This window comes from Chiloscyllium punctatum, chromosome 10 (assembly GCF_047496795.1).
Source record: "Chiloscyllium punctatum isolate Juve2018m chromosome 10, sChiPun1.3, whole genome shotgun sequence".
Taxonomy (NCBI): domain Eukaryota; kingdom Metazoa; phylum Chordata; class Chondrichthyes; order Orectolobiformes; family Hemiscylliidae; genus Chiloscyllium; species Chiloscyllium punctatum.
Window position 1 is genome coordinate 60,748,947 of NC_092748.1, and position 13,072 is coordinate 60,762,018.

At 38.4% G+C, this 13,072-nt stretch overlaps 1 protein-coding gene across 4 annotated transcripts in view; it reads right to left on the minus strand.

Moving 5' to 3' along the window:
• The window catches only part of LOC140482220 (serine/threonine-protein kinase tousled-like 1), a 142,258-nt gene that overhangs the window by 60,654 nt on the left and 68,532 nt on the right, over positions 1-13,072 (minus strand). For all 4 annotated transcript variants that reach the window (XM_072579319.1, XM_072579317.1, XM_072579316.1 and 1 more), the window contains exons 6-10: positions 7,761-7,804; positions 7,332-7,424; positions 5,754-5,849; positions 5,088-5,180; positions 1,242-1,352 (exon numbers count right to left, since the gene is read on the minus strand). In XM_072579319.1, coding sequence (XP_072435420.1) covers positions 1,242-1,352; positions 5,088-5,180; positions 5,754-5,849; positions 7,332-7,424; positions 7,761-7,804 — 437 coding nt within the window. The remainder of the gene's footprint in view (positions 1-1,241; positions 1,353-5,087; positions 5,181-5,753; positions 5,850-7,331; positions 7,425-7,760; positions 7,805-13,072) is intronic.

Here is a 13,072-nt window from a genome sequence, read left to right on the forward strand (position 1 = left end):
AACAGAGACATGCACGGGAATTCCTGGAAGGCTGGCACTCAACCCAGAACTCCATTAAAAAACATGTAGATTTGGATCCCATATACCAACCATTAAGAAACAGAACCATCAATAAAACCAGAAATGACATCACCAACCCCAGCAGAATCAGACACAAATAGCAAGTGGGACAGAAGACCAACACTTCACCAGAGACGCACTGATGGTGTTACCTAGCATGTGATGAAACGACTACAAACAAATTTACCAGCTCAGCAATAAAGTCAACAATCTTATAAACCTAGTTTCTTCGTAACTCAAATGAAGGTCCATTCACAGTTGAAAAACCCTTGTTGTTACTATTTTTGTACAACTTCAATAAAATTGTGACAAATGGGGTTTGTTGAAGTGCGAGGTTACTCATCAGTGTGAAGCAGTTAGATTTAGAGGGACAGGGGATGTCAAAACCAGGGGCTGACACTGAAGGTGAGAGAAGTAAGATTTAAAAGGGGCCTAAGGGGCAGTGATTTCATACAGAGGGTGGTGCATGTATGGAATGCGCTGTCAGGAGGTGGAGGAGGAGGATGGCACAATAACATAACCATCTGGATGGGTACATGAATAGAAAGGGTTTAAGAGGGCAATGGGCCAAACAAAAGAGAGTAATTTAAGATATCTGGTCAGCATGAACGAGTTGGACCGAAGGGTCTGTTTCTGTGCTGCACATTACTACGACTAACTATATAAGTAGCTAACAGCTAGTTGGAAGGTTAAAAACAAAATTAACAAGATCAATGGAGTATTAGCTGTCTTAATAAAAGATGAACGTTATGCTTCATTTATACAAAGGTCAGGTGAAATCAGGAACGCTGCCTCTTAGAAATAATACATCCGCCCTGAAGAGGGTTCAGCCCAAATTCATAGAAAGATATGTGGATGAAAAGGATTATATGATAAGGACAGTGCAGTAGAATAAGCTACACTCGCTGGTGCATTGTGTATTCCTTAACTTTCAATCAAAACATTTAAAGGATTTTATAAAGTAAGATGAGAAAGATAAACTATTTCTTCTGGCAAACGGTTTACCACAGCAGAATATAATCTATGAAATGCAGGCAAAGCAGTTCAAGAGTTATGTCAAAAAGCATTTCCTTACAAGCTGCGCTCAAAATCAAGAACATGCGTTCCAAGACTGACTAGTGAAACAAGCTTGAGGAGCTAAATGCCTTCCTCCTGGTTGTACAAGATAAAGTTCTACTTACCTTCTCAATCAATAACTTTTTGCTCATTGTCATACACTTATTTAATCGTTCTTTGTACTTTTCAAGCAGTTTTTGCTGTTCATCTATTTGTCTCCTTAGATCACAGTTGGCCTGTCAAAATGCCGAATAATTTAATTAGAAGCAATAATGACGCAAGGACAACATTGTGACATTTGTATATTTTTACAACCAGATTTACAATCCTGTAAATTGCCTAAAAACTCTAGATTACAAGTTCAAGAATACTGGAGTTTAGGAATTAGAAATTTTGAACAACTTCAGTTTAAATATATTTTCTAATCAGTGAAATTTTCCAACACAAACAAAATCATATTAATAATAATTTGAGTGAGAGGATTATTCAATCACATACTATCATGATCCATTTTTTTATATCATGTTGTTCAATAAGATTCTCACATAGAATTAAATATTAAAAATTATTGAAAGCCAATTCATACATTGCAGGGTTTTAATATAATTTGCAATCATGTCTCTTCCTTGAAGGGCTCCTAAATTTTAACCAGTAGACTTTAATAGTTGTGCTCTCTTATTACCTAAATCTGACAAAAATTACTAATTGCTTATTAAAACAGATAGACTTGGACAGAACCTTCACAACCACTAGATCCCTTGAAACACTTTCAAGGCAACAAAATCAGCACTTTCTGATTAGGTACAAAGATGCTGGGGGCAAAGATGCCTTCCATCCAAACCACACACCATTCTGACTTGCAACTATATTGCTACTTCTTCTGTATTCCATCGGGGCTATAAGACAGCAACACAAATGGGACCAAGGATGATGTGAGGCAAAGAAGGGGAGGTGGATTTTTTATGTCACAGTAAGCCTGCATGTTATTCACACTGCAATGTACTTTGTCATATCAGACTAAAGGTCAACTGTGCAAGAAACACAAAATATGGCAAATAAGTCACTATCCTTTTACTTTGGTGGTGGAATAAAACTCTTGAAATTGGATGCCCTTCCAGGAACAAATGCAGTAACCATCCTCTATTGCTTAATAAGTGACAGCCTGAGTTGAATTTGGACTTCAACAGATTATTCATTGTTCGGGAATTCACTGTAAGAGGCATAGACGGGAGCATTTTTGGGGGCGAGGGCGCAGAGAAGAAAGTAGAGAGAGAGAGAGACAGAGCAGGGGCATACCATGGTGGCTCACTAGCAGAATTCTATTCCTAATGCAGCAAAGTTTGCTTGTGTAACAGTTAAGATTGTTGACCTTAAGCAACCAACCAATGTACAGTGGCAATCTAGCAGATGCACTGCTGTAACACACTTAAGACTCCTCCAACAGTGCCACCCAAACCAAAAGATCTCTACCTCCTTAAAGGATTAAGACAGCAGATGCACGGGAATACTAACACTTGCAAGTTTCTGCTAGGCCTTTTACCATCCTGACAGAATTGTATTGCCATTTCCTCACAATTACTGGGCCAAAATCCCAGAACTTCCTACACCCCGAGCAATGCAGATTTCAAGAATGCAGTTCATCAACACCTTCTCTAAGGCAATTAGGGATGAGCAAAAATAGTGGCCTAGCTTGCAAAACCCAAAGGAAGAATAAATAAAGAGGAAAGGCACATATGCTGCTCTCCAAAATCAACAGTCTCAGAGGTGAATCCAATTATTTTACTATGCAACTGCACTTAAGGTATGAATATGAATATACACTTGACAGAGACTATGAACACTTGATTCCAATCAGCTTAGGAGTGTTGCAGACTAAGGGGGGGGGGGGAGGGCAGGCGCACAGGAAACAAACAAACAAACAGACAATCATGCACACCATATAAGATGCAAGTTAGATATCTTTGTTTATGCGATCACAGTACAATCTTAAACTCATGAAATCAAATGCAAAGTTTCTTGTAACTTTATTTGCAGTTCAGATAAACAATTACTTGAAGGGAAGGTAAACCACATTATACAGCACACCTTGACTTACCGTTAATAAGTAATCACATGAAAACAAAATAAACTGCATTACACGTTGATGCATACCAAGGACATGTCATGGAGGTGGATTTAAAATTGTCAAAGAGAAAAAGACTGCTGCTCATTTTAAAAAGGCATTCTGAATTGGTGGAAGCAATAAATTAAATGCCCCAGGGCCCTTCCGGCTTCTGTTGTATACGAGCACAATAATTTGTATTTATTGGCATAAATTTTGCAATAGTAATGATGATAAAGCTGTTGCCGTTTGCTACTATTTCTCTGAAACTGACAGCAAATTCTGGAGGACAGAATAATGCAGAAATTGTAAAGCTCCTGTCAATGATTCTATACTGTTCCCATATGGTGTGCTGTTGAGCTCTCCCGTGGATGCAATCAATTAAAAATCATTGAACTAATTAGAATTTCCATAGTCATTAGACATGCTGTAACAACTCAAAAAAACTGCACTTCATTGAATAGGATGCAACTAGAGTTTTAATAATGTGCTAATTTCATAACTACCTCAAATGGATCTGAAAACGTAATTTGAAACTTTTGATTAAGTCAAAATTCTCCATTGTGATAAAAAAATTTCACACTTTGTATTAGGTTCATTATATTTTAGCCTCTAATTCTATGAGCAACCCTAATTTGTCCAATTATTATTAAAATTAAGCTGCACAGATAGGAACAAAGAAATTGGAAAAATCCAGCAGACAAAATAATATTTGTGAAGAAAAAAAGAATTAGTATTTCAGGTTGATGACCTTTCCCCAGAACAGAAGAGAGAAAGAAATGCAAGAGTTTGAAGACAGTGGAGGAGTGGGGGGACAGGACAAAAGGAGAAGGCCTATGATAGTGAGGAGGCCAAGGGAGATTAATCTCTTTATAAAACAAGATCATAACTTAAGAGTCAAAATGAGTTGTGAAATATGTAGTGAGTCACAAAGGGTGCGTTCAAATGAGGCACGAATGTTATATGAAAAGCCATCTGAATGCAGCATAAAGGAATAAAGAAAGATCAGATAACATCTCAAATCTGGTGCCCAGTTCTGATCAACGAGCCATTCATGTATGAATGGATGTAAAGAATAGCATGAGCCTGACTTCTGCTATCAAAGATGAGAGTTATTAAAAAAGACTGAATTGTTTTTCAGCCTTAAGTGTTTATATCTCAACTGCTAAAGTACAAAAAAAGTACAGAAACGTTGTGAAAATTAGTCAATAGTAAAGGATCTATGTACAGCAAGGACATATAGATTCAAAGTATAAAAAAGCAAATTCATGAAGTTGCACCATAATTTAAACAACGTTACTGTATACATACATAGTTGTCTTCTGTACTGGATTTTTCCCCCTTTGAAATCAGTCCCTGTCATTTGGCAACCTACAACTTATATTACAAAGTTGTTAACACCTGTCTTCTATCCACCAAAAAATGAAAACAAGTATATTATCAGTCATTAATATTACTGGATGTTGCAGCAATGCTGATCAATGATGATTTTAAAAATCAACCTTCTTATATGTAATGAGCATTACAAGCACTCTTGCAAAATATCATTTGACTATAGTTGCACATTAAGATTTAGATTCCTTTGCCAACAATTAACTAACCTAGTTTCTAAAAGCAAAAGACAAAAGAGCGGCAATGAAGGAAATAACAAAACCAGAAATTGCTGGAAAACTCAGCAGGTCTGGCAGCATCTGTGGAGAATCAGCAGTAACTTTTCAGATCCAGTGACCCTTCTTCAGAAGGCCAAAGGTCAGTGGACCCAAAACATGAACTAACCTAGTTTATTGGCGCTTATTTAATTACCTAAATAATGTTAGTTCAGAGAGCCATGTACATTTTCATATAACAAAGTATAAACAGTATTACTTACTCTCAATAAGTCATCTATTCTGCCTTCTTTCTTCTCAAGGTCCAGATTCTTATTGCTTTCAAGGGCAGCCAATTTTCCCATGGTGAGTTCAGTCTTCATATAAATAAGGCATTATTACAAATCAGCAAATGCTAAAAGTGCATACATTGCAGGAAAACAAATTTAAATTGTGTACGTGAAGACTTATTTAACCTGTAAATTGTAACAATAATATGCAAAAAAGGCAAACAGTCTCAAAATTCCAAAAAGGCATATTCCAATTAATTAATTGTGTACTGAAACACTACCCCATATTGCTCTTAATTTTAAAAACTCGTGGTTTCATGGAAAGCTCAAAATGAACAGAGGACGAAGAAAAATGTCAGAACACTAACAAAGATATCAGAAGTGGAAGAACAGTGAAAACGTTCAGATGGTATGACACAACACAAACGTATCACAATGTCACGAAACTTCAGGAGATTGCAATTTCTACCCTCCTACATTCCCAACCCCCAATTCACAAAAGCTGAGGAAATAACCACATACTGCCTAACACAAATTGAGCAAGATGCAGTACAAATTTGTGCTGTTAAAATTTGAAATAGGTGACAGATTACTCCCCAACAAGAAAGTAAGTGTGCTCAGTTTGCACCTCATTTCAAATACAACCCAGTCAACATTTACCTGAGTAGTCTTGCAGGAGACAGAAATTAGTTTTGGTTGTAAAGCAGAAAGATCCGCAAAAGCTAGTGCAGTAGGGGATGGACTATTCTGCCGAACCTGAAAAAAGAGAGAGAGAGAATGATATTTACAGCAAAAAGTGTTGGTGGGATACTATTAATTGTGAAGTGCCAGTTAAATGTCTCACGCTCTTAAAGTGAAGCGCATGTGGAAAAATAACTAGGTTAGTGCTGAATGTTAAATGAAGTTAAAAAAGCTTGGCTACCTGGTTAAACATATCCATTTTTTTTAAAAAAGTGACAGTTGCCAAGGAGTTTCTGAATTTATCAATACAAGTCTTAAGTTGGGAAATCTAAATCAATTTACCTCTAAATTAGTGACTACATTCAGTGAAGTATTGATTGATTGTTTAATTCTGATACTTCAAGTTGAGGCTCATGTTTTAAAAGGGTCGTCAATGCTTCATCACAGAATAAAATGGGTTTCCTGAAGAATATTAACACACCTCAAAAAGGCAGCTGTGGTGAGGGAGACTGCGTCAGATGATTTTTTTTCTTTTATGCACCAACCAATCTATATTAAGCTTGTCAAGGGTTAGCAAGGACACAAGATAAAATCTATATCTTTATCTGCAAATTCCTCCCATGGTTTCACCTTCCCCTTTTTCCCTGATGTTCTTCAAGCTTACATCCCCATTTCTGACAGTGCTCTAACTCTGGCTTTCTTCACACTAGTCTCCTTCAGCTACTTTAGCCCTGTCTGGAACTCCCTCTCTAAACCTCTCCAACTCTCTACTATTTTTACCTTTACAAGGTGTCACACCTCTGGTCAAACCTTCATGCACCTCTGAATTTCCCCAAAGCTGCAGTGTCCATTCCTCTCTTTCTCCATTAAGTGCTATGGGACTTCCCTGTGTTACATAAATATAATTCACAGCCTGCAATGGAATTACTATGTACAGAACACAAAACACTTCTGGTACTCAAAGGAAATAGAGCAATTATGCATATGGTCACATCAAATTCACATATTACAATTTGGTGGTCAACTTGAGAATTTGACTCAAGCAATCAGGAGAACAACTGACTTTCAAAAGTAATTCTAGTTGTGTGGTCGTAACTTAATGACACGTTGTACATAGATAATGAAATATTTTCTGTAAATAATTAGTTAACCATTTGGTAAAAACATAAGAATTTTTAACTCAAATGAAGATCTGTTTTTAAAAAAAAGAGTGCACACATTTCAATCTTCTTCACATTTGAACAATTCAGGCATTTTACCCAAACTCAAAACATCCCATGCGTGAATTTTTTTCCTCCATATGTTTCTTTTAACAAGGAGATTAGACACCTGTTTCTTGCCTCTGATGCTGTTTAGCAAAGAGAAAAGCAGAAATTTACCTGCTTCAACTTTTTTTCCTTTTGAAGGGAAACAATCTTCAAGAAAACCAATACTTAAAATTCAGCAAGACTCAAAAGCACTACATTTTGTTTTGCTAAAAACAAACTCACATTCACACATATCACTACCATGTCAGGACTTGCTAACAGTCTAAGTATGAGAAAGTTGCAAACTTACAGATGAAGTAGCAGAATGAGAAAAGGAGTTCTGCGGAGATCGAATTGAAGGTGGTACACCTCTTACTGGACTGGTACCGTTACCACCTGTGTACTAGAAAAGTTTAAAAACATTCACAGTTGAATTCCAGTATTCTTAAAACATTCAGAAAACTAAAAGCGTCTCTATTAGAAACAGCACCTTCAACAAATTAATCCAAGGCTGTTAAAAAAATACAAGGCCAACATAATTAACAAGTCCTTAATCACGTACAAGTAATTTACCTTCATCAGCATTGGAAAATAGCAATAATAAAATGGTACAGCAACAAACCAAATTTATTGTAATTGCTCCAGATGGACAAGTATGCATGAAGAGGCTTTGGAATTTGAATTCTCCTTGGTTTTAATAAGGAAATCAAAGATCTAAAATAATCTATAAAGTGCTTACATCAAAATAGTCACTAATTTTATGTCCTCTTCCACCAGCTTTACCTGAATAAGAAAAAAGAAAAAATATCTGATGTGGAACTGTATATACACAGATAGCACAAACAAATATTAATGTCACAATTTTTTTGAAGTTATGTACAAACAATTATTCACCCAGTTACATATTACTAAACCTTAAACGAATACATCCTTTATTCACAAGAATCATATGAAGCTGAAGTTGGTCAACATCAATGTACATGCACATACATCTCAAAAAATGGGAATTAAATATTGCTTAAATTTCTGCCATTTGGTAAAAAGAGTGCAATGATCACCAAGCATCTGATTTTGTCGTCATTTTGCTTTTCCCTTTGCTCATCTAATTTAGTATTCTCCTCTGTTACCAGGTGTTGGACTCCTGACAGGGTACTAGTGACACCTCCGAAGTCTTCAAAGCAAGTGTTGTGAGGATGGTAGAGAAAGATCAATTGAATAATCGATTAGGAACAGGAATTCCACATGACAAGTGTAAGAGTACACTTAAAAGGGAAATCAGGAGGGCAAAAAGGGGACATGAAATAGCTTTAGTAGGTAGGGTAAAGGAGAATCCAAGGAGATTCTACAACTACAAGAGTAGCTTGTATCAGTAGCTGGCCACAACCCCTTAATTATACCAGTTTTTTTTTTAAAAAAGGGACTTGAAGGCTTTCTGTCTGAAGCATTATCTGTTAGACATAAACAAAGGCCTCAGTGAACCATTAAACTTGATGTAACCTTGGGTCGTTTAGAATCGCTGTGAAAAAATAATCAAGGACAACATAAACTTTTAAAAAGGACCAGGTTTGTGACACCTCCCCACCCTTAAAAGAAATGAACCATCAATATCCAAAGATGGCTTCATTTTTCAAAATCCCTGACTCTAATCTCCAGCACCCGCAGTCCTCACTTTCTCCTACATATTTTAGCCTGTGTTTTCCTCACTCCTAAATGATCTCCAAGTGATAGCTCATGCACCACTCGCAACACCTTTCTAAATACCACTGGCAATATGATTTGATGAATTTCTGCCCATTTCTCATCTGCCTGAATGTGTGATGGTCTCCATTTCCTCATTAAGGCATCATTTTTAAGGCAATAACATCCAGATTCCTTCTCTGTAAATGCCCTTTGATTCAACTGATTTAAATTTTCATTCTTCCGCTGTAACTCAATTTATCTGAGCAAAACAAATTTGCCTGACCACCTAAATGTTCGATCAGATAGTTGAAACAAAACAGGAGCAAAGTCTCTGCTAATGCCACTTCAATTTCCTTATCTGTATCCTTTGATCTCTCCTGTTTCAACTGGCGACTTTGTGACCCCATTACCACACAATCAGGAAAAAATCCAAGATAAGAGTCCTGCATTGCTTCTGTTGCCTTTGTTTCCACTGGCTTTCCAAACAGTGTGCAGCACTCCAACCACTGAATCAGCTATATCATTTGCAAGGACAAACTGTATTCCTGGAGTTCAGAGTTTGTCCAGTACTCCTCCCACAAATTTTCTACTCTTTTATGGACAGTCTAGCCTCACTTCACATAATTGAGTGCTTTGCCTCACCGTGAATTCCCGTTACCAGTAACTTTTCTAGCAATAGTCCTTCTGGAGTACATATCTCTTCATCTTTCAGCATCACAGACTTGGAGGATCCTGTGCCCCTTAATATTGTAACTTGTTTCGCTGCTGCTCCCAGCCTATGTGAACAAACTTTACCTTTGCAGTTATATTTTCTAAGCAGATCTAGCACTTCCTCCTTAACCTACCTCCGATCAGCTTGTACACTCTGATGCAGCTTTCTAGTCTCCACTGGGCTTTCTGTTACCACATCAACAAAACTCCAAGGCTTACCCAGTTTTCCTATATCTGGCTTTACTGTGCTTTTCCTAGCCCACCAACACTGATTTCATGTGGTCTATTTTATTACAATGAAAACACCAGAGCTTTTTAACATTTTGTCCCCTTTAAGGGTTTCCTTTTTAATCTGTGGTAAGTTATCCCTATGGTCTTCACCAAGATCTATCTTTCCCTTTCCACGTGAGGATTCTTCTTTGCTCCAATTCCTATCCTTCATGGACTCAAGTTGATTCTGGAAGCCAATCCATGTTTTAAGGACCAACTCAATCATCAGCCATTTCAGCTACTAACGTTGGTGTTTTAATTCTCTGCTCTTCCACATGAGTTTGCACTACTTCAGGAAGTGGATTTTTGAACTCTTCCAAAATGATTGTCTCTCTAAGAACGTTGTAGGTATGTTCTATTTTTAAGATTCTTATCTACCTATCAAAATTACTTTGTTTGATGCTTTCAAACTCAATATAGGTTTGACCAGGGTGACTCCTTAGATTCCTGAAACATTGTCTGTAGGCTTCTGGCCCAAGCTCATATGCACTTAAGATGTCTTTCTTCACTTCCTCATATTCCCCAGATATCTCCTCTGAAAGTGACGCAAACACCTCTTTAGCTCTTCCTACAAGTTTGGTTTGGATCAACGAAACCCACATGGTCACTGGCAACTGTATTTGTTTAGCCACTTTTTCAAATGAGATGAAAAACTCTTCCACATCCTTCTCATCAAATTCAGGCAATGCTTGAACATACTTAAACAGTTTCTCACCAAGCTTTTGACTACCATGGGTTTACTGATCCTCAACTTCTTCCTCACGATACTTATCTTTAGCCTCCATCTCCATTGTTTAATTTGACTTTCCTTTCTAAGTGTCACATTCTGAAGTGCAAACTCTCTTTTTCTGTCTTCTCCTTTCTCTCGTTCGTAACTCAAACGATTTCATTTCTGCTGCCCTTTCCTAATCTCTCACCTCTAACTCAAGCTGCTTCATTTACAATTATTTTTTTGCCAACTCTACAGATCCTGATGGTGTTTCCAGCAAATTTAAATGCAGAGCTACTGCTGTATTCATCTCATCTTTCCTCATGGAAAGAGGTAGCTCCAACTCGAGCTTGTCTGCTAATTCCCGCAGCTTGGCCTTAAATCACCTTTTGTAAAACTCTCAAGGTCACTTCTTCCACCTGCAGCAAACTTTTGGTGACTGAAAGAGCAATGCTATCCCAAACTATATTTACCCAACCAAATCAACACCCACCACTCACTGCCTAAGTCCCCAATTTAGAACCACAAACAAACCCCAGATGAGCCCCCAATCTGTTATGGACCAGGCCCAACACAAAACATTTTTAAACCGGGAGCAGAGACCATAACTTTGCTATTTTATTTTCAGGTAAGTGTACAGTGCATATTCCCAGAGTGAATTAGGTGGTCAGATTGCCAGAGTTTTAAACAAACAAAATTTATTTACAAAATTACAGAATGAAATGTAACAAGGAGAATCCCAAAACATTTTATTCTTATATAATAAGCAAGCGGGTAACTAGGGAAAATATTGGTCCACTAAAGGATAATGAAGGAAGGCTGTATTTCTATCGTGCCTTTACCATGGAACAATTGCTCCCAATCCATGCTTCCTAACTCATGTCTAATCGCATCATAGTTTCCTCTTCCCCAATTAAATATCCTCCCATTTTGCCTAATCCTCTCCTTCTCCATAGCTATGTAGAAGGTGAGGCAGTTGTGGTCACGATCACCAAAATGCTCTCCCACCACAAGATCTGATACCTGCCCCGGCTCGTTTCCAAGCACTAAGTCTAGAATGGCCTCTCCCCTCGTCCTCCTTTTTTCACTGGAGAAAAGGAGGAGGAGAGGGGACCCAATTGAGGTAATCAAGATAATGAGAGGCATAGATAGAGTCGATAGCCAGAGACTATTTCCCAGGGCAGAAAAGACTAACACGAGGGATATTCCTGGTAACTACTGACCAGTGAGCCTGATGGCGGTGGTGGGAAAGTTGCTGGAGAGGGTACTGAGGGATAGGATCTATTTATATTTAGAAAAGAATAGGCTTATCAGTGATAGGCAACATAGTTTTGTGCTGGCGAGATCGTGCCTTACCAACTTAATAGAGTTCTTCGAGGAAGTGATAAGATGATTGATAGATGAAGGAAGGGCTGTTGATGTTATATACATGGACTTTAGTAAGGTGCTTGATAAGTGAGGACTGCAGATGCTGGAGATCAGAGCTGAAAAAGCGCAGGTCAGGCAGCATCCAAGGAGCAGGAGTATTGACGTATGCCCGAAACATCGATTCTCCTGCTCATTGGATGCTGCCTGATCTGCTGCGCTTTTCCAGCATTTGATAAGGTTCCCTATGGCAGGCTAATGGAGAACTTGAAGTCACATGGTGTGCAGGGTGTTCTAGCTAGGTGGATAAAGAACTGGTTAAGCAACATGAGACACAGTAGTAGTTGAAGGGATTCAAAGTCTGTGAGAAGATTTGTAGCTTGGGTGCTCATTGTTGTGGTTCTGTTCACCAAGCTGTGAATTTGTGTTGCAGACATTTCGTCCCCTGTCTAGTTGACATCCTCAGTGCTTAGGAGCCTCCTGTGAAGCGCATCCACAGATTCAATCAATAAGCACATCGACCTGGACCCAATATATCAACCACTGCAGCGGATAACTGGAACTGACAACCGGAAGCAGCAGATTCAAACCACTGCAAATGCTGGAGGAACCATCACAGAAGCGCTTCACAGGAGGCTGCCAAGCACTGAGGATGTCAACTAGACAGGGGACAAAACGTCTGCAACACAAATTCCCAGCTTGGCGAACAGAACCACAACAGTTGAAGGAGGTTTCTCGAAATGTAGAAAGGTGAGCAATGGTATTCCACAGGGGTCAGTGTTGGGGCCACTGTTGTTTGTAATATACATAAATGATCTAGAAGAGGACACTGTTAGTATGACCAGCATGTTTGCAGATGACACGAAGATTGGTGGAGTAGCAGAAAGCATAAGGGACTGTCAAAGAATACAGGAGGATATAGATAGACTGGAGAATTGGGCGGAAAAGTAGCAGAGGGAGTTCAATCCAGACAAATGTGAGGTGATGCATTTAGGCAAAACTAATTCTAGAGCGAATTAAACATTGAACGGAAGAGCCCTTGGAAAAGTTGATGGGCAGAGAGATCTGGATGTGCAGGTCCATTGTCCCCTGAAAGGTGCTGCACAGGTGGATAGAGTGGTCAAGAAGGCATATAGTATGCTTGCCTTCATTGGACGAGGTATTGAGTATAAGAGCTAGCAAGTCATGTTAATACGTACAAGTCATTGGTATGGCTGCATTTAGAATACGGTGTACAGTTCTGGTTGCCACATTACCAAAAGGATGTGGTCGCTTTGGAGAGGGTACAGAGAAGGTTTACGAGGATGTTGACTGGT